Source organism: Mustela putorius, unplaced genomic scaffold (genome assembly GCF_011764305.1).
Source record: "Mustela putorius furo isolate JIRA1106 unplaced genomic scaffold, ASM1176430v1.1 tig00000196_pilon_pilon_pilon, whole genome shotgun sequence".
Classification (NCBI taxonomy): domain Eukaryota; kingdom Metazoa; phylum Chordata; class Mammalia; order Carnivora; family Mustelidae; genus Mustela; species Mustela putorius.
Genome location: NW_025421310.1, coordinates 10,940,696 through 10,961,485, shown reverse-complemented (window position 1 = coordinate 10,961,485; position 20,790 = coordinate 10,940,696). Strand labels below are relative to the sequence as shown.

Below are 20,790 nucleotides of genomic sequence, written 5' to 3'. Positions count from 1 at the left end.
ATAGAGATTCTGAATTTGCCATGGCAAGAAGGCAGGAACTCTGGGCTGGACATCTGGCTCTCAAAAGAAAGAACTCCTGGGGAAAAGACATTTATAGAAAAAAAGTCTGCTGACACCAAGTACTTGGAGTCCCAATGTACTGATTTATTGACCAACAGTATTACTCCTCCAGCTCCCTTCTAGGAGCTGAACAGAAAAGACAAGAAGCAGATTTGTTAGGCATTACTGACAATGTGTGTGTGTGTGTGTGTATTTACACACACTCTCTCTCACTCTCTCTCTCTCTCTCTGAGGAAAGGGATGGGGAAAACACAGTAACAGTGGTAACCAGGGAGGATGGGTTCTGGGAGGGGGCTGCAAATCCAGGCCCCATGAGTCAACCAAATAATGCCTTTCTCTTGGGAGTAAAAGCAGTTCTGCATCTGGGGACATTAACAGTTGCACATTGGTATTAAGAGTTGCCCATTATGCTGTTTCAAGGAATGTGTGATGTCAAATGAATGAAATTGGGCAATCACCAACAGGTTAACCAGCAACTTGATTATCAGCTTACAGGACTTCTTCCTTTTGGACCTCTGTAGTAAGTGCTGGCTGGATTAAGGGTAAGCACTTAGAGGATATCACAGGCTTGCCCTGGCTTGTGGAGCTGAAGGAAATCCTTTAGGTGAGGCAGTTTACAAAGTATGTGGGGATGGGGAGGATGACCATGAGACAAAGGGCAATAATCGTAAGCAGCCCCCATGATGGGTATTGTTGAAGAACCTCTTTTGACTGTGGAAAGATGGGAAAGGGGCTCAGAATGTCAAAGTTCCCAGAAAAGGAAGGACTGTAGAAGGGAAGGGTGGGAGGCGAAGGAGGGCAAGGAGGGCGGAGGACTAAGGAGTCTTTAGGGAGCCAGGGAATGAGATGATAGGGTCTTTAGGCCACGGGTAGATTGAAAATCTAACCCCACTCCCTAGGAAGGTCGGGTGTCAGGGGAGGGAGGCTCACACTGTTTGAGTCCCAGGCCACGTAGGTGATAGTCCTCTGAGACAGATGAATCACAGTAATCACAAACAGGGCTAGCAGCACAAATGGAGACAAAAAGCACCACAGCCCACGAATGATGAGAGAAGCAGGGGGTCCCCACATGATTGCCAAGTCTTCAAGGAACCTGGAAGAAAGGGCCACAAGACTGTGGGAGGCCTAGTCAGGCCTCACCCAGACTTGGAGGTTGAGGCCAGCCAGACCTTAGCATCTTTCAAATATTCTACTTCACCTCCAAACCTCTGCTTCAGCTCAAGCCTCACCCTCTCTTATCTTCTCCCTAGTCAGTCCTGCATCCCAACTGAAGAAAATATTTTCAAACATCCCTTTACTGCTCAAAACCTTTCATGGGGGAATGCCTGGGTGGCTCAGTTGGTTAAGCAGCTGCCTTCGGCTCAGGTCATGATCCCAGCGTCCTGGGATCGAGTCCCACATCGGGCTCCTTGCTCGGCAGGGAGCCTGCTTCTCCCTCTGCCTCTGCCTGCCATTCTGTCTGCCTGTGCTTGCTCTCTCCCCTTCTCTCTCTCTGATAAATAAATAAAATCTTTAAAAAACAAAAACAAAAAAACCTTTCATGGGTACCCAATGCCCTCAGGATAAAGGTCTAGTCCTTTCATTCATTCCAAGAGTATGAAAGTGTTCATGATGTGCGAGGGACTCTTCTACATGCTGGGTATCCATGCTGAACAATGCAAACTAAAAAAAAAGGCAACACTTGACCCTCTGGGAACTTTCCTTAGTTTCTTCCAGCCCATGGATACAGCCTCCTCTACTGCAGGTTCTCAATCATAATAAATATCCAAGTGGGTTCTCTGGCCTAGAATGCCATTCTCTTTGTCTACCTATTCATCTTTCTGGATGATGCTCAACCATTTTTTCCTTTATGATGCCTTCCCAGTCTCTCCAGGTCCCCCTAGAGTGTCCCTGGCTACCTTGACTATAGACTTACCACCTGGACTGGGATTATCTGCTTATATATGTCTTCCTCTTTGGTGTCTGTGTTTTTTGAAAGAAGGAACTCACTCTAATTTATTTGTATCCCAGTAATGACAAGGCCTTCCCAACACAGAGAAAGCCTCAAGAAATTTTTTTGAATGTGTGAACAACTCTCATCTGAAAATGCTGCCACCTAAGCCTTCTGCTTCTGAATAATGCCACTTGGATGTCTACACACCAGCCTGTTAAAAGCCAGGCTCAGGAGTCCTTTGTGTTTTATTTGGATTTTCCCACTCTTCCTTGCACAGTTATGTCTATCAGTCCCTGATTATCTTGTTCCCTCTTCTCTGGTGGCTTTTCCTTGCAGCATTAGAAGACATCTCTTAACTTAACACCTCTACCACCCTAGCCCAAGGCATTGTTAGCTCTCACTTGGAATATTACAATAACACCTAACTGCTCTCCTTGCTTCACTCTTGAATCCTCAAGTCTATTTTCTGCACAGCAGTCTTATGTATATTTAAAAGTAAATAAATAAATCTGATGATGCCGCTCCCCTACTCAAAACTTTCAGTGCCTCTACCCCTGAAGTAATGTATAAAAGCTAACTCCTGCAAAGGCTTAGAAGGTCCTACATGATCTCCTGTTCTCTCTGGCTTCATCTACCAACAACCTACTCCAACCTGATCTCCTTCCTCAGAAATTCCAGGCATAATGCTTCCTCTTGCCTCGGTACTAAAGTGTTTCCTCTGCTTCTTGGAACACTTCCTCAAAATCTGTCATGGCTCCTTCCTTCATTTCACTCAGGAGTCTGCTCAAATGTCACCTTATCAGAAGGCCTTCCTTGCCATCCTATCTAAATTAACACCCATGCATATTCTTGATCATCTTACTTTACCCTTAGATTTTCTCCTGTCAATTATCAGCACCTGATCTTTTTATATGTTCATCTGATTATTGCTTATTACTACCACTAGAATATAAATTCCTTAAGGACAGGGATGCTTGTTTTATTCAATAACCTTAGTAAGTAAAACAGTGCCTGGCACGTAATAAGCACTCAATAAGTATGTTAAGTATTGAATGAATGAACAAACAGGTTTTTCAGAAGGCCCTGAAGTTAAGAGTACCTATGTCACTCTAGCTGGGTGATAAGAGAGGCAACAAGAAAGGGGTCAACCTTCCCTATAGACCCAAGCTATCACCTCCTGGCCAGATAGGCCCAGCTCACAGCTACATTTTCAAGTATGATGATGATGGTTATGGGGAAGACCGTCCAGTATTCATTCAGCAGACTCATGTAGTAGATGCCTGAAGGTTGAGTGAAGAAGAGGCCACACAGGAACATGAACACAAAGACAATCACTGGAGGAAACACTGGATCTGGATCAAGGTCAGAGGTCTGGTTGGAAGACAAGGGCTAAGCAGAGGTTATACACCTGGACTGGGTAAAAGTCTCAGAGAACTCAGGGCCATTGGTGGGAGTTGGGCACTGGTCAGAGTACCTGTAAGCAGCTTTGTATATTTCCTGAAAGAAGAAAAGGTATCCTGGAGTGGGGTAAGGATGGCCTGCATGAGCCCTATCATGCTGCTCAGCCTCAGTGTCAGCAAAAGCAGGAGGAGGAGGATGGACCAGAAGACAGACCAAGGAATGAATGACATGGCTTCAAGGAAGGCCACGAATGGCAATGACTGGGCCCGCCTTAACCTGTTAAGGAGAGAGAGGGCAGGAGTTAAAGTGTCCTTGAACTTAACACAAACATACAGACAAGGGTACTATCTATCTTCCCCAGGAAACTCTCTAAAAGCTGCGGGTCACTGAGAAGATCAGATCTCCAGGCTGACCCTCTGATGAGGAAAACCGAGCCACCTAATAGCATCCACAGAAGGCATTCTGCAGGCTATAGTTCTTTGCATTACCAGGGCTGTAGGTTATCCTGCTGCTTCTGAGATTTTTTTTTTTTCTAGTGCTAACAAAAGCTGAAATTTCTGTTTCGCTGAAGGCTCTGAGTAACTCTAAGCTCTCCTCACCTATTTTTACTGACCTTCGAAAACTGCTTCTCTAAGTTGCATTCAGTCACATAGCTGAGGACCATGCTCTTGATGGGCAGGGGAAGGCTGCTGAGCCAGGAGCTGAAAATGGAGGTTGGGTTATCAACCAGGTTGGGAGGGGGATGGGCCACAACAGGCAGTTTCCCCAGGGTTACCAGCTTTGCAAGTGCTTCGGCATTCCTGGGGATGAGGAGTCGAATCACATAGAACATTTGGCTCCTTAAGAAATGGTCTCCTTTTTCCTTATCTTCTAGAAAAGAAAGTATACCACTAACCTAGCACTACTGATCTAGGTAAGGTAGAGCCTGGGATAAAGCCTAGAAGGTACCCACCTCCATGATCATGAATTTGTGTGAGCCTAGAGAATTTATGACCCTGGAAAAAGGGTTTTCTATTGTCTCTGCGGGGACTCTGGGGTACGTGCTGCAGTGGTGGGGTCTCTGATTTACCACCTACCTCTTCCCTTTCTCTCTTCTTAGACTAGTGGGTAAAAGGCAATCTTCTAGGATTTGCATTACAAATGTCAGTGAGCACCATTTACTTAGATTACCACCTACATAATGCTCCCATGGAGTTGTGCTATGTGAGAGAAACTGCTTCTTTTTTTTTTTAAATTTTTTATTTTTTATTTTTTATAAACATATAATACATTTTTATCCCCAGGGGTACAGGTCTGTGAATCGCCAGTTCACACACTTCACAGCACTCACCAAAGCACATACCCTCCCCAATGTCCATAATCCCACTCCCCTCCCCACAGCAACCCTCAGTTTGTTTTGTGAGATTAAGAGTCACTTATGGTTTGTCTCCCTCCCATCCCATCTTGGAGAAACTGCTTCTTAAAAACCTTTAGATCCGAGCCCTGCTGACCTCTTTAACTTTACCTTCTTCCCATGACCCTCTGCACATTTCATGCTTTAATCAGATTCAACCACTTACAGTTTCAGGGTTGGCCATACTCTCTCATGCCCAAGACCTACCCTACCCCCGCTACCACTCTGCACTTGACTAATTCCTAAAAATCCTTAAAAATTCAAGTCAGCCTTTCTCTCTCCTGGCCATTTTGGCAGTGGCTCTTGGTTGGAGCCATCCACACCTAAGGTGGGAAGATGGTGGCCCCAAAGAAGATAAAAAAGTCGTGGGAGTCGACCAACTCTAGGCTCCAGCTTGTTATGAAAAGTGGAAAGTATGTGCTGGGGTACAAGCAGACTCTGAAAATGATCAGACATGGCAAAGCAAAACTGGTCATCCTCACCAACAATTGCCCAGCCTTGAGGAAATCTGAAATAGAATATTATGCCATGTCAGCCAAAACTGGTGTCCATCACTAGAGTGGCAATAATACTGAACCAGGCACAGCACATGGGAATTACAAAGAATATACACACTATTACTGGTCCAGGTGATTCTGATAACATTAGAAGCATACCACACAGACCAGTGAAGAGTAAATCATGCAGAATTTTTCTTTAATAAAACTGGCCACAGGGGCGCCTGGGTGTCTCAGTAGGTTAAAGCCTCTGCCTTCTGCTCAGGTCACCATCTCAGGGTCATGGGATCAAGCCCTGGCGGGAAGCCTGCTTCCTCCTCTCTCTCCACCTGCCTCTCTGCCTCCATGTGATCTCTCTCTGTCAAATAAATAAATAAAATCTTGGGAAAAAACAAAATTAGCCACAGCTTGTTTAATAAAAAACAAAAATAAAACAACTTGGCTTGTTGCTCTATTCCAAATACTTAGTGATAAGAGCAAAATGCAAGGTGCAGGGAAATAATAATTATTCGATCACATCTTAGAAAATAAAATATGCCCTCTTGGTAATAGGCAATTTAAATATTTGGATCAACTCTCTCACTGTAGGTAACTTAAAAGTCTGAAAGATATTTTAAATCTTCTTAAAAGAATTAAAATATTGAAAAAGTGAGGGATTACTAGACAAAAATTCAAGTACAGACAAAAACAATGGGGAAAGGGGACATCCAAAACAACTTTTTCCTGAAGTAAAAGTCAAATATAGCAAACTATACCTGTAGTTTCCTATTTTGTGATCTTTAAGAAATAAAAAGACCATGGAGGTCAGATATAAAGCACCAGAGTCTGCACAAGTAAGAATCAGGGTAAAAGGTTTTCCCTTAAACTTCACACCTCAAAGGGCTACACCTTCAGTATAAAAATGAACTAGATGGGCGCCTCGGTGGCTCAGTTGTTGGGCGTCTGCCTTCAGCTTGGGTCATGATCCCAGGGTTCTGGGATCAAGTCCCGCACTGACCCCCCTGTTTGGCAGGAGGGGGCTGCTTCCCTCTCCCACTCCCCCTGCTTGTGTTCCCTCTCTCACTGTATCTGTCAAATAAATAAATAAAATCTTTAAAAAAAAAAAAAGAACTAGAAATTCACACCCAAGCCTTCCACAAAACAGGGAATGCAAAGAAGTTTGCTTCAGAAATAAGCAAAATGGGGCACCTGGGTGGCTCAGTGGGTTAAGCCTCTGCCTTCGGCTCAGGTCATGATCTCAGGGTCCTGGGATCAAGCCCCACATCAGGCTTTCTGCTCAGCGGGGAGCCTGGCTTCCCCCTCTCTCTCTGCCTGCCTCTCTGCCTACTTGTGATCTCTCTCTGTCAAATAAATAAATAAAATCTTAAAAAAAAAAAAAGAAGAAAAATGAGCAAAATGAAGGGAAATATTTAAAGTTCCTGGCATGTCATAAGCACAAGCCAGCCCTACCTTGGATTTGCAGCCCAAATATTTGACTCTGGTCAACTCAAGAACTCAGGCTGAGAACCGAGATTCAAGTAATCTCTTTCTAATGTCCCCTGCATCAGGTAGAAACAAAAGTCCTATTTGGATGAATGCACCTTCATTCTAGGCCTTAAGAATTCCCACAAATAGGGGTACCTGTATGGCTCAGTTGATTAGATGTCGGCTCTTGATTTTTGCTTAGGCCATGATCTCAGGGCCCTGGGATCAAACCTCTTGTCAGGGTCTGCATGGAGCATGGGGGTCTGCTAGGGATTCTCTCTTCCTCTGCCTCTACCCCACCCCTTCCATTCACAGTCTTTCTCTCTCTCAAATAAATAGACCTTTTTGTAAAAAAGGAAGAGAGCACAAGCAGAGGGAGTAGCAGAGGGAGAGGGAGAAGCGGGCTCCCCACTGAGCAAGGAGCCTGATGCAGGGCTCAGTCCCAGGACCCTGGGATCATGACCTGCCTGAAAGGAGACATGTTAATATAACTGACTAAACCACCCAGGTGCCCCTAAATAGATCTTAAAAAAAAAAAAAAAAAAGAGGGGCACCTGGGTGGCTCAGTGGGTTAAAGCCGCTGCCTTCAGCTCAGGTCATGATCGCAGAGTCCTGGGATGTTGCCCCGCATCAGGCTCTCTGCTCAGCAGGGAGCGTGCTTCCTCCCTCTCTCTCTGCCTACCTCTCTGCCTACTTGTGATCTCTGTCTGTCAAAAAAAAAAAATAAAACAAAAAAATCTTTAAAAAACAAAAACATACTGGAGATTCCAATCAATGCCATAAAGCAAGTAAAATAACCTCTAAAAGATAAGCAGGAGGAATAAAAGTCTTCATTCAAATCTACATGATTATATATGTAGAAAACTTAAAGCTACAAAAAGATGAGTTTATCAAGATTAATATACACAAATCAGTTGTACCTCAATATACTAAACAATGAAGAATGAGAATTAAAGTTTAAGGATATTATTTACAATCAAATATAAAACATGAAATCATTAGGGATAAAATTTACAAAATATGTGCAAGACATCTTATATACTGAAACTTACAAAGTATTACTATGTGAAATTAAGGAACATCCAAATAACAGAGATACACCATGTTCCTGAATCAGAAGACACTGTATTGCTAATTATTCATTCTTCTCAAAATGATCTGTTGATCCAATCAATAATTCAATCCCAATTAACAACATAGTAGGATTTTATCTTTGTAAAAAAAAAATGACAAGCTAATTCTTGTCATTTAAATTAATTAAAATGTAAATTAAAATTTACATGCAGAGTGAAGATACACAATAGCCAAAACAATTTTGGAAAATAATAACACAATTGGTGAATTTACAAAACTTGATTTTAAGATTTAGTATAATAGGGGTGCCTGGGTGGCTCAGTGGGTAAAGCCTCTGCCTTTGGCTCAGGTCATGATCCCAGGGTCCTGGGATCAGAGCCCATACTGGGCTCTCTACTCAGCAGGGAGCCTCCTTCCTCCTCTCTCTGCCTGCCTCTCTGCCTACATGTGATCTGTCTGTCAAATAAATAAATAAAATCTTTTAATAAATAGGATTTACTATAATATATTAGTAATCACAACAGGATGCTCTTGGTAAATTGACTAGGATAGTCTGGAATCCGACTTAAACATCTATGGTCAATCAACTTTCAACAAAGATAACAAGGCAATTTGATGAGGAAAAGATTGTCTTTTCAACAAATGGTGCTGGAACAAATGGGTATCTAAAAGGTAAAAATAATTAACCCTGACTTTTACTCCACACCTTGCACAAAAATTTACTTGAAATAGAGGATATGTGAACAACAACAAAAAAGCTAAAACTGTAAAGCTCCTAGGAGAACATGAAAAAAGACAAATACCACATGCTTCTACTTATTAATAAGTAATCTAAAATAGTCAAACCAATAGAAACAGAAAGTGGAAAGATGTTTATCAGAGGTTGAGGAGAGAGGGGAAAGGGAGTATGTCGTTTAAATGGTGTAGTTTCAGTTTTGTGAAATGAAAACATTCTGGAGATCGATTTCACAACAGTGTAAATCTATTTCACAGTACTGAACTGCATACTTAAAGATGGTTTAGTAACTTTCATGTTACGTGTTTTTTCTAATCAAAAAATGCTACTAAAAATGGGCAAAAGACGTGAACAGACCTTTCTTCAAAGAAGACATCCAGATGGCCAACAGACATATGAGAAGATGCTCACCATCACTAATCATCAGGGAAATGCAAATCAAAACTACAGTGAGATAGCACCTCACCTCTGTCAGAATGGCTAAAATTAACAACACAGGAAACAGATGTCCTCGAGGATGCAGAAAAAAAGGAACCTTCATGCATTTTGGGTGGGAATGCAAACTGGTGCAGCCACTGTGGAAACCAGTATGGAGGCTCCTCAATAAGTTAAAAATAGAGCTACCCCATGATCCAGTAATTGCACTACCAGTATTTACCAAAAAAATACAAAAATACAAATTCAAATGGAATACATGCCCCTATGTTTACTGCAGCATTATTTACAAAAGCCAAATTAATGGAAGCCGCTCAAGCATCTTTCAAGAGATGGACAGAGATGTGATCCGTACACACATGTACAGATACACACACACACACACACACAGAGGAATATTATTCAGCCATAAAAAAGAGTGAAATCCTGCCATTTGCAACAACATGGATGGAACTAGACAGTATAATACTAAATGAGATTAAGTCAGTCAGAGACACACAAATACCATATGATTTCACTCATATGTGGAATTTAAGAAACAAAACAAACAACAAACAGGAGAACAAAAGAGAGACAAACCAAGAAACAGATTCTTTTTTTTTTTTTTAAGATTTTATTTATTTATTTGACACAGAGACAGAGATCACAAGTAGGCAGAGAGGCAGGCAGAGAGAGGAGGAAGCAGGCTCCCTGCTGAGCAGAGAGCCCAATGCAGGGCTCGATCCCATCCCTGAGACCATGAACTGAGATATGAGTGAACCTTAACCCACTGAGCCGCCAGCACCCCCAAGAAACAGATTCTTATCTATAGAGAACAAACTAAGGGCTACAAGAGGGGAGGTGGGTGGAGGATAGGTGAAATAGGTGATGGAGATTAAGGAGTACACTTACCATGATGACAAAAAAAAAGAAATGCTGCCATAGTCACTACACAAAACAAAAAAACACCAAACACAATGAAAAAGGCTGTGTGGTGAAAGAAGCAAAAAACAAAAGCTCCCATCATATTGTTTGATTCCATTTATAATAAATGTCCAGAATAGGCAAATCCATAGAGACAGAAAGTAGATTACTGGTTTCCAGGGGCTCAGAGGAGAATAATGGACATGACAGCTAATGGGGTTTCTTTTAAAGGTTATGAAAATAGGCAGTAGATTTGAAAAGAGAGGCCAGAAGAAATGTAAAATGCCAACAACACTTTAAAAGACAGCCAAGATCGGGGCACCTGGGTGGTTCAGTGGGTTAAGCCTCTGCCTTCGGCTCAGGTCATGATCTCAGGGTCCTGAGATCAAGCCCCACATCAGGCTTTCTGCTCAGTGGGGAGCCTGTTTCTCCCTCTCTCTCTGCCTGCCTCTCTGCCTACTTGTGATCTCTCTCTCTGTCAAATAAATAAATAAATAAAATCTTTAAAAAAAAAAAAAAAAGACGGCCAACATAATTAGTCATTAGGGAAATGCCGTTAAAATCCCAATGACCCAGCACTGTACACATCTACTGGAATGGATACAATTTAAAAAACTGATATTATCAAGTATTGGCAAGGTTGTGGAGCCACTGGAACTCCCATACTTTGCTACTACACATGTAAAATTGGTAAAAACAACTTCTAAAACAATTTAGCAGTTTTTTTATGAAGTTAAACATACAGTAACCATATCACCCTCTCCTAAGTATTCACCCAAAAGAAATGAAAATGTATTCACACAAAGTCTTATATATGAATGCCCCCAGCATTTCGACTCATCACAGCCCCAAATCAGAACCAACTCAAATGCCCATAAACAGGAAAATGATTAAACATAATTGTGGTATATTCATAAAACAGAATAGTTACTCAGCAATAAAAAGAGACAATCCAAAACACCTATTAATAAATAATAAATTTATTATTTATTTGACAGACAGAAATCACAAGTAGGCAGAGAGGGGGGCAGAGAGAGAGGGAGAAGCAGGCTCCCCGCTGAGCAGAGAACCCAATGCGAGGCTCAATGCCAGGACCCTGGGATCATGACCTGAGCCGAAAGCAGAGGCTTTAACCCACTGAGCCACCCAGGCGCCCCCCTCCAACAATATAGACGAAAAAAAGACAAATACCTTATGCTAAGTAAAATAAGTCAGATATAAGAATGCACTATGAATCCATTTACTCTAGAAAAGAAAAATATAATCCATAGTGATACAAAACAGATCAGTAATTGACTGGGGCCAGGGTACAGAAAACATAGATGGAAAATATGAGAGTTCAAGAGAGCTGGATGGTATGATGGGAAAATCTGACAAATGGGATAAGATGGACAATGAGGCAGAGGTAATATGTGAACAAGTAAAAGTGGAGAATTTTCAGAAGTAGTGAAAAACAGTAATTCACAGATACAAGGAGCCGAAAGAATCCCAAGCAAAACTGAAGAATTCCCCCTTGAGATATAATGAAATTGCAGAAAACTAAATAAAGAGCAGCAATCTTAAAACGAGCTTGAGGAAAAGACAGATTACCTCCACACGGACAAGTAAATGCCTAACAGTCACAATGAAAGTTCGCAGACCATGGGAAGAAGAGAGCCAGAAAGGGAGCCCCAAATTCTCTGTATAAGCTTTGCCCTAATCTCCAGCTGACCTCTAAATAACTCCAAGCTGTCCAATGGAAGATAAAAATGCTGAAACATTCAGTTGGTACATACGACAGGAAAGAAAGTTTCCGCTTAGAGTTTAGTCAAGTTAACTGCCTGCTTAGTAAAACAATTACAACAAAACCAATACACATTTGAGAAACATTACAAAATCCAGAGTCCCCACACCACATCTACAATGTGCCAGATACAATTAAAAAAAAAAAAAAAACTTGGCACACACAAAGATTCAGATGCTTCTCCCTCTCCCTCTGCTTATAGCTCATGCTCTGACAAAGAAATAAATAAAATCATTTTAAAAAAGGAGTCCAGCAAGAAACAGTACATTTCTTAAGTGCTGAAGGAAATGGACTGTCAACCTACAATTCTTCATCCAAAGGAAATATCCTTCAAGAATGCAGGTAAATTAGAGAGAGCAGGTCATATGATGAGCACTGGTATTACATGCAACTGATGAATTACTGAACTCAACATCTGAAATGAATGATGTACTATGTTGGCTAAATGAATTTAAATTAAAAAAAAAGGGGGGCACCTGGGTGGCTCAGTGGGTTAAGCCGCTGCCTTCAGCTCAGGTCAAGATCTCAGGGTCCTGGGATCGAGCCCCGCATCGGGCTCTCTGCTCGGCGGGGAGCCTGCTTCCTCCTCTCTCTCTGCCTGCCTCTCTGCCTGCTCATCATCTCTTTCTGTCAAAAAAAATGAATAATTAATTAATTAATTTTTTAAAAAGAATGAACGTAAATTAAGGCATTTTCAGATGAAGGGAACTCCAAACATTCACTGACAACATAACCTGCCAATATAAAAAAAAAAGTTGAAGGTTTCAGATGGAATAAAAATTATACAGGAGGGAAAATTCCCAAACTTCAGAAACGAAAGACCAACAAAAATGTTAGGTTTCTAGGTTAAAAATAATGGAAATTTTCCTCCTCTTAAGTTTTAGAATATGTGTCAGTTGAAAGTAAACAGACATTAATCGGAAGCAAAAGTTTTAACGTTATTTGATGGGGTCTTCAATATAAGTTAACGTAGTACATATGGCAACTATATCACAAAGGGTTGGAGGACAAAGGGCCATGTAGGGTGGAAAGGTTTTATATTCCACTTAGAGTGTAAAATAATAATTCTAAGTAAACTGTAGAAAGTTAAGTGTTCACTTTTGTTGGGTTGTTTTCTTAGTGAGTTTTAGGAGTTCTTTACATATTCTGAATATAAATGTACAGATATATACATTTCTCCAATTTTGGGACATGCATTTTCATTATTTTAATGAGTATGTCTTTTCAAAGAGAAAATGGTTTGAATTTTTAAGGCATCCAATTTTTTTTAAAGATTTTATTTATTTATTTGACAGATGGAGATTACAAGTAGGCAGAGAGGCAAGCAGAGAAGTGGGGGGAAGCAGACTCCCCACTGAGCAGAGAGCCCGATGCGGGGCTAGATCCCAGGACCCTAGGACCATGACCCAAGCCGAAAGCAGAGGCTTTAACCCACTGAGCCACCCAGGTGCCCCATCCAATTTTTTTTTTAATTTATATATTTTACAGACAGAGATCACAAGTAGGCAGAGAGGCAGGCTGGGGTTGGGGCGGGGAACAGGCTCTCTGCTGAGCAGAGAGCTCGATGCGGGGCTCAATCCCAGGACCCTGAGATCATGACCTGACCTAAAGGCAGAGGCTTTAACCCACTGAGCCAACCAGGTGCCCCATCCAATTTTTTTTTTTTTTTAAGTAGGCTCCATGTCCCACAGGGAGCCCAGTGCAGGGCTTGAACTCACAACACTGAGATCATGACCTGAACCAAGATCAAGAATTGGACTCTTAGCCGACTGATCCACCCAGGTGCCCGGCACCCAATTATTAACTATACCAAGGGCTCACCTACTAAGGGGGATGAGAACTGTAAAACACCAAGGAACCACAGATACAGAGAATGGCAGGCACTACCACCAGGCCTAAGGCAGAACATCTAAGAAAGGAATGAATATGGAAGAGTGATTCCCAGAATATATTAGTAAATGAAAAAGGAAAAGGCTACCTACTGTGTAAGAAAGAAGGCTAAATAAGAAAATATACATCTTTCTCCTTATTTCTACAAACACAAGAAGGATAAACCAAAAAAGAATGAGATTGGTTACCTACAGAGGATGGACAGGAACTGGGCTGAAGTGATGGTGGAGGACTGATACTTCTCTGAGTATCCTTTTATATAATTTTGTCTTTTGAAACCATGTTAATGTTTAACACTAAAATAAAAGTGTTGAGAGATATTAAAATTCCATACAAACAGAAATAAATGAACATAACTGTATTTCACGTGAGTAACAATCATACTGAATGTAGGAAAAAGAATTAACCCAAGTGATTTTTGAATACAGTATTTTGATTATAAAATTCAGGACAAAGACAAAAGGTGTCAACAAATACTGAACCCTGGGATTAGTATGTTTGTTTTTGCAATGGTATGAGCTAAGAAATCTTTAACTATTTGCTGTGCATTCTACCGTGGAGATTATGCATGTGTGTGTTTGAGAGAGAGAGAAAGAGACAGAAACAGCGACAGAAAGAGAGGAAAAAGAAATCACTACAATCCTAAAAATACTATGGAAAGTAACTTGGCAGGATCTAATGAAGCTACAGATACATGTGGTAGAAACACAGCTATTGTATCTTGCATCTCCTCCCATCAAGCGGTAAAGTCTATTTTTCCACCCTGCGAACCTGAGGTGGCTTTGGGACTTCCTCTGATAAAGCACTGTGGCAGCAGCAACACCAGGAGCATTCCCATGCTTAGGTTTCAATGCTTTACAGATTCCATCTGTGTTCGTGAATCATCAAGTGAGGAAGCCCAAGCTAACAGCATGGAGAGGTCTCCTGGGAGAGCAGCCCTTGCAGACCCACCAGCTGACTGAGCACTAGAGTGCGCCAGCCTACACCCGCCCCGTAACAAAGCAGTGCAGTCCCAGCTGGGCCCGGCTAAATGCAGAACTGTGAGGTAACTTGTGCAAGCCCAACAGAAGAATTTTCCAGCCAATCGACAAAATCATAAGAAATTAGAAATCGTTCTTGGGCTCAGCCAGTTACTTCTGGAATGCTCTGTTACACGTTAATAACTAACTGCATCAACAGTCTCACCCACTGATGTATACCCTAGACAAATGTGCACACACGGAGGAAATGAGCAACATGAGTAAGAATGTTTAGAACAGAGGCGCCTGGGTGGCTCAGTGGGTTAAGCCTCTGCCTTTGGCTCAGGTCATGATCTCAGTCCAGGCTCTCTGCTCAGCGGGGAGCCTGCTTCCCTCCCGTTCTCTGCCTACTTGTGATCTCTGTCTGTCAAATAAATAAATAAATAAATAAATAAAATATTTAAAAGCGAATGTTTAGAGGGAACTGTTCTAGTAGCCAAAAACTAGTAAGACTCCAAATGTTCCACAGTAGAATGGATAAATAAATTGTGACATGTTAATAAACTAAACATTCTACAGCATTAAAGGCAGACTAGAGCTACACACAACATGAATTTTACAAATATATGTTGAATAAAAGAAGAAAAATACAAAAGAATACCAAGAGAATGTACATATAAATGAAAAAATGAAACTACATAAACTATATTGTTTTACAGGGGCACCTGGCTAACTCAGAAGAACATGTAACTCTTGATCTCAGGGTCTTGAGTTTGAGCCCCACATTGGGTGTAGAGATTATTTAAATAAATAAAACTTTAAAAAAAGAAAAAGAAAAAAGTTACTTTAAAAACAAAGCTATAGGGGCACCTGGGTGGCTCAGTGGGTTAAGCCGCTGCCTTCGGCTCGGGTCATAATCTCAGGGTCCTGGGATCGAGCCCCGCATCGGGCTCTCTGCTCAGCAGGGAGCCTGCTTCCCCTCTCTCTCTGCCTGCCTCTCCGACTACTTGTGATTTCTCTCTGTCAAATAAATAAATAAATAAATAAATCTTAAAAAAAAAAAAACAAAGCTATATTGTAGGGGCACCTGGCTGGCTCAGTCAGTAGTGCCTGCAATGCTCAATCTCAGGGTCATGAGTTCAAGCCCCACGGAAGTACAAATTAAACTATATTGCTCAGAGGGGCAGCTGGGTGGCTCAGTCAGTTAAGCTAATGGCTTCAGCTCAGGTCATGATCCCAGGGTGCTGGAATCGAGTTCCACAATGGGCTCTTTGCAGTGGGGAGCCTGCTTCTCCCTCTCTTCCCTGACTCGTGCTCTCTATAGCTATCTCTGTCTTGCTCTCAAATAAATAAATAAAATCTTTTTTTAAAAAAAATTTAAAACTAGAGGGCTTAGAGAGGATCCTGCAGCTCTCGCTCACCGAGCACTGAGCCCCGAGCCCCTGGGAGGGCTGTCTGGGCTGCTCCCCACCTGCTTTTGTAACTTATGTATTTATAAACTCTCTGCTGCTGAGCTTGGGGCCTGGAGCCCTGGAGGTGGGCCTGCAGTGGAAATAAAGAGACTTTCAGCAGCAAAAAAAAAAAAAATTTAAAACTATATTTCTTAAATACGCATACATAGATAATAAAAGATACAGAAAAACAAAGAACTAATTATCATAAAAGCCATGATAGTAGTTGGGAGGAAAGAGGTTATAATCAGATACATAGTGAGTATCTAGGGTCATTCTAGTCCATAACATGGAGGATATTTATTTTATAGTTATTTATGCTGCACTTTTTGTTTTTTTTTTTGTTTCTGTATGTATGTAATATGTCATAATAAAATGTTTTTGAACATTACAAAGTGCCATTATACTTCCACCAGACTGACAAAAAGTCTGACCAAATCTAATCAAATGTGCAGAAAGTAGAATACATGGAATTCTCACACATCATAAACCACTTCGGTAATGAGACAGTATACGGTAAAACTGAAGGTGTGTACCCTCTACCCTGCAATCCCATTCCTGAGTATACACCCTAAGAGAACTCTCACACATATGCACATGTATATGCCCAGGTTTATTCTAGAAGAAAATGGTGGTTATCTACACAGGTTAGGAGTACGAGTACCAGGAAAATTTCAGCTGAGGTGTGCCACCTCTGGGAGTCTCTGATTGGCCCCATTAGAATTACTGGCTCTGTCTTCAGTCTTCCTCAACATCCCTGCTATTAGTTACCATGAGTTTACAACTATCTAATTATGTAATTCCCCTGCCCCCTCCCTCAAAAACTGAAAACTCAATGAAGACAAGAACTATGGTCTGATTCACCTGTCCACATCTCTGTGGTACACAAAGAATACTTTCTAAATGTCCAATAGGTGTTTTTGAAATTAATGCCTAAAGAATGAAAAACAGGGGTAAGCAGACCATAAAGATTCTAGTTCTGAGAGTCTCTTTGGGATTTAAGTATGATAGATTGACAGAAATCTCTAAATTTAGGAGATGAAAGTTACAAGTGAGGGCATTCAGGAAATGGAAAGTTCTCCAGATCTTGAATGATTGCCACTTTATTTTTTTAAAGATTTTATTTATTTATTTGACAGAAAGCGAGGTCACAAGTAGACAGAGAGGCAGGCGGAGAGAGAGGGGGAAGCAGGCCTCTCAATGAGCAGAGAGCCCAATGCGGGGCTCAATCCCAGGACCCTGAGATCTTGACCTGAGGTGAAGGCAGAGGCTTAACCCACTGAGCCACCCCAAATGTTTGCCACTTTTAACCTATCTCTGTGGTTGGCAATCTCAAGTGGATAGTAGCAATCTCCAGGTTTAAAGATTTCTAGGGCCAGAAAGGGCCCAGAGCAAGAAAATATGTGAGAGGGATTCTACTGTTCTACTGTTTCTGTTCTTTGCTCCAGGGGAGAGTAGAGGCTTGCAAGTGCATCTGGGGTTGTTAAGTGTGAATAGGAGTCTTGCAACACCTTTAAAGTTAGAGTCTGGGTTTTGTAGTTCCCTGGGGCTGGGACCCTCCCTAAGGGGCTACCCTTACTTCTCATTGCAGTGGTGCGTGATGACTGTAGCCCAGTAGCCCAGGATACAGAAGGTAGAAGTGACCAGCAGCATGGAGAACAGGTTGACCAGAGCCTCAAGAAACGCATCACTGAGACAGCTGGTGGATGGGTGCACATGCAAAGATAAGGAGACAACAGGACCAAAGCCTAGACCCAAGGCAAACAAGACTTGATTTTCTGCTTGATACCACACACTCATGTTGTACATAGCTGAGATCTAAAAAGGAGAAGACAATATAAGGAGAAATATCAAAGAAGGAGAGGAGAATCTTAACATAAATGGGGGGAAGGACACAAGTAAGTAATGGGGAAAAGATGCCCTAACAATAGACAGTAGGTATCTCCTAAGGCCTGGTAGGGGAATGAGGGAGACTTATGTTACCTTGGCAAGCAACAAATGCTGAAAGCCAAAAGCTGCCCCTCCAGCCGTAGACTCCGGAAGAGGAAACAGAGGATGATGAAATAGGGGGCTGGCACTAGGACACACATTACCTGAACTGAGAATGGGGCATATCAGCAACGGACAGTTGGTAGACCCCATTGGTACACCTGAATCGGGGGCACCTGGCTGGCTCAGTTAAGTGGTTAAGCGTATGATTCTTGGTTTCAGCTTAGGCCATGATCTCAGGGACTTGGGATCAAGCCCCATATCTGGTTCGACCCTCAGTGGGGAGTCTAAGGATTCTCTCTCTTTCCCCCTGCCCCTCCCCTCACTCATGTGTTCTCTCTCTTTCTCTCTAAAATAAATAAATCCTTTTTTAGGGTGAGTCAGAAATGAAGAGTTAAAAGAAAATTTTCAGCAACGGTCAAGGGCTAGTGGGAGCTGAAGACCAGAGGAATGAGACATTGGGAGATCAGTGAGAACAACGTTGGAGGAGGTCGAAGGCATCCAAGAATGTCAACGACGGCTTACCCTCCCTGTGGACTTGAGCCCATTAATCATGAAAGCACCAACAAGACACCAGGACACCAATAAGGGCAGGTTCAGACTGAAGACTGGTGACCCACCATCCTCAATTCTGTCTGAGGCCTTCAAGATCAGCCGGACCAGAAGTACAGGGAGGGTGATGTCCAAACACATTCGGGATCTGAGGGGACCTGGTTTTAGACACACCTGCTAGACAGGGCGACCCCTCCCCTCTTTAGCCCTTCTCCCACTTCCCACTATTCCTTACCCCTCCCATTTCTTCTTTTTCTACTATTTTCCTCTTCTCTAACCCTCTTCACTCCTTTCTCCTCTTCCAAATTCCCCTCCAGCTGTTTCCCCTTCTCCTCCTCTTTCGCTTCCTCCTCACCAAAGTCACTGGAGTTCCCCAATAAGGGACATTTTTCCCATGGAACTGGAGAGTAGAAGGACTGACCCAAGTAGAAGAGGGTCCAGGCATTAACCACATTCAAGTACAAGCTGGTGATGAAGCACACGTGGGGGCCAAGAAGGAGATGGCTGGCAGGGGGAAGGATTAGGCGAGGCAAAAGGGAGGGATCTGACAGAGGACTGGAGACTTGAAGGGCCTCAACCCATGGAAGTGAAGCCATGGGACCCCTCCCAGGACAAGGAACTGCTGGGGTGGGAGCGGGGCATAAAGGGTAGGCCTGGGCAGCCCAGGACTCCTTACCATGAAGCTGCTGTACCCCACACCACCAATCCAGGGGCTGATGACCTTCCAAACACCAATGTTGCCCCGATGTGTCCTCTGACCAACTGCCATCTCCAGGAATAGAAGAGGAACCCCGACCAAGAACAGCATGAGGATGTAGATGATGAGACAACTGCCTGTGCAGGGGGTCAGGAGGGGCTCTGAGAACCACCCGGCTCATCAGTGCCTGGACTTCTTTGGGGTCTGGGAAAACACGTTCCCCACCAGTGACCTCCTTCAGGGTCGCATCAGGGCTCAACTGTTTCCACATCCCCCATAGCCCCAGGAAGACCCAGATGCCTAGTTTCCACCCCAGTCTCCCTGACCAAGGTCTCCAACCCCACCATCCTCATATTCTGATAACCTGTGCCTCTCTCACTCTCATGATCCTAGGTGTTCAGGCACCTGACTCCTATTCTCATAGTGCCAAGCTTCCAGCCTCTACAAATCCCAAAATCCTTGGAGTTTAAAGCCCCCTGTGGATCCATGATTCCTGGTCCCTAGATTTACAACCTCCATTGTGAAGCCACAGGAGGAAAAAACGCCAGTGACTGCTTATCTTCATGGAGTAGCCCACCTCAGTCAGGATGTACTCAACCTTACTGGACTAGCATGGACAGGTAAAGAGGACCTCATGCTTTTCCTCCTCTGCAACTTGCACCTCAGGTAAGGGTTTCTGGTTCAGGGCCTGGGTAGCTTCCACCTCCAGTCCATTGACTGGCTTACATTGGTTGGCTCTGTGCTGGGCCTCAGCAGCCTGAATCTCCCAGGCCAGAGCCTTTGTGATCCGGGCCTCCAAATCCTGGTATTTTGAAACCCAGACCATCGGAGGCCAGTTAGCTGTGCTCCTGTCTTCCCAAGTCTGGCTTCCGAGGAAAGCCTCAGAAAGCTCTGTCTCAGCAAATAAGACGTTCGTCAGCAAAGATTTTGAAGCCTGGGCCTCTGTCTTCATTTCAGGCAGACTCTCTAGAGCAGCTCCAGCTTTTTCAAAGGAGTACTCACCTTCTTGAGTAGACCTTAAAAACACCAAAACTTAGATTTAGATTTCAGAGTTAAGAAATAACTTCCAAAACAATCCTCAGCACATCCTTAAAGGAAACCTTTCTGCTCCTACCACCACTGAAATTCAAAGCACACAATCTCTTACATAAGTTTCACCTCTTTGGAACACCTGTGTGGCTCAGTCGGTTAAGCAGCTGCATTCGGCTTGGGTCATGATCCCAATGTCCTGGGATCAGGTCCAGCATTGGGCTCCTTGCTTGGCAGGGAGCCTGCTTCTCTCTTTGGTTTTGCCTGCCACTCTGCCTGCCTGTTCTCTCTCTCTCTCTCTCTCTCTCTCTCTCTCTCTCTCTCTGACAAATAAATAAATAAATAAATAAAATCTTTATAAGTTTCACCCCTTAGAAATGTTTTGGTGCAAGGGATAAGGGTTGAGATAGCCAAGCTAACAACTGGGAATTGCACTCAAAGCACTTCTGGAAACACTGAGGTATACTCCCTACAGAGGGAAGTACCCTTTATAGTGGGCTTTTGAATCAAGAAACAAAGTTAAGGGCCTCTAGCTTGCTCAGTC

At 42.8% G+C, this 20,790-nt stretch overlaps 1 protein-coding gene across 1 annotated transcript; it reads right to left on the bottom strand.

Moving 5' to 3' along the window:
• Positions 1-660: 660 nt before the first annotated feature.
• On the bottom strand, positions 661-20,169 carry SLC6A16 (solute carrier family 6 member 16). The gene is given in 13 exon segments (XM_013063841.2): positions 661-771; positions 991-1,153; positions 3,168-3,327; positions 3,468-3,664; positions 3,994-4,194; positions 17,559-17,797; positions 17,963-17,997; positions 18,000-18,072; positions 18,494-18,627; positions 18,630-18,668; positions 18,876-19,002; positions 19,197-19,354; positions 19,728-20,169. Coding segments are annotated over 13 exon segments (2,079 nt in total).
• Positions 20,170-20,790: the final 621 nt, after the last annotated feature.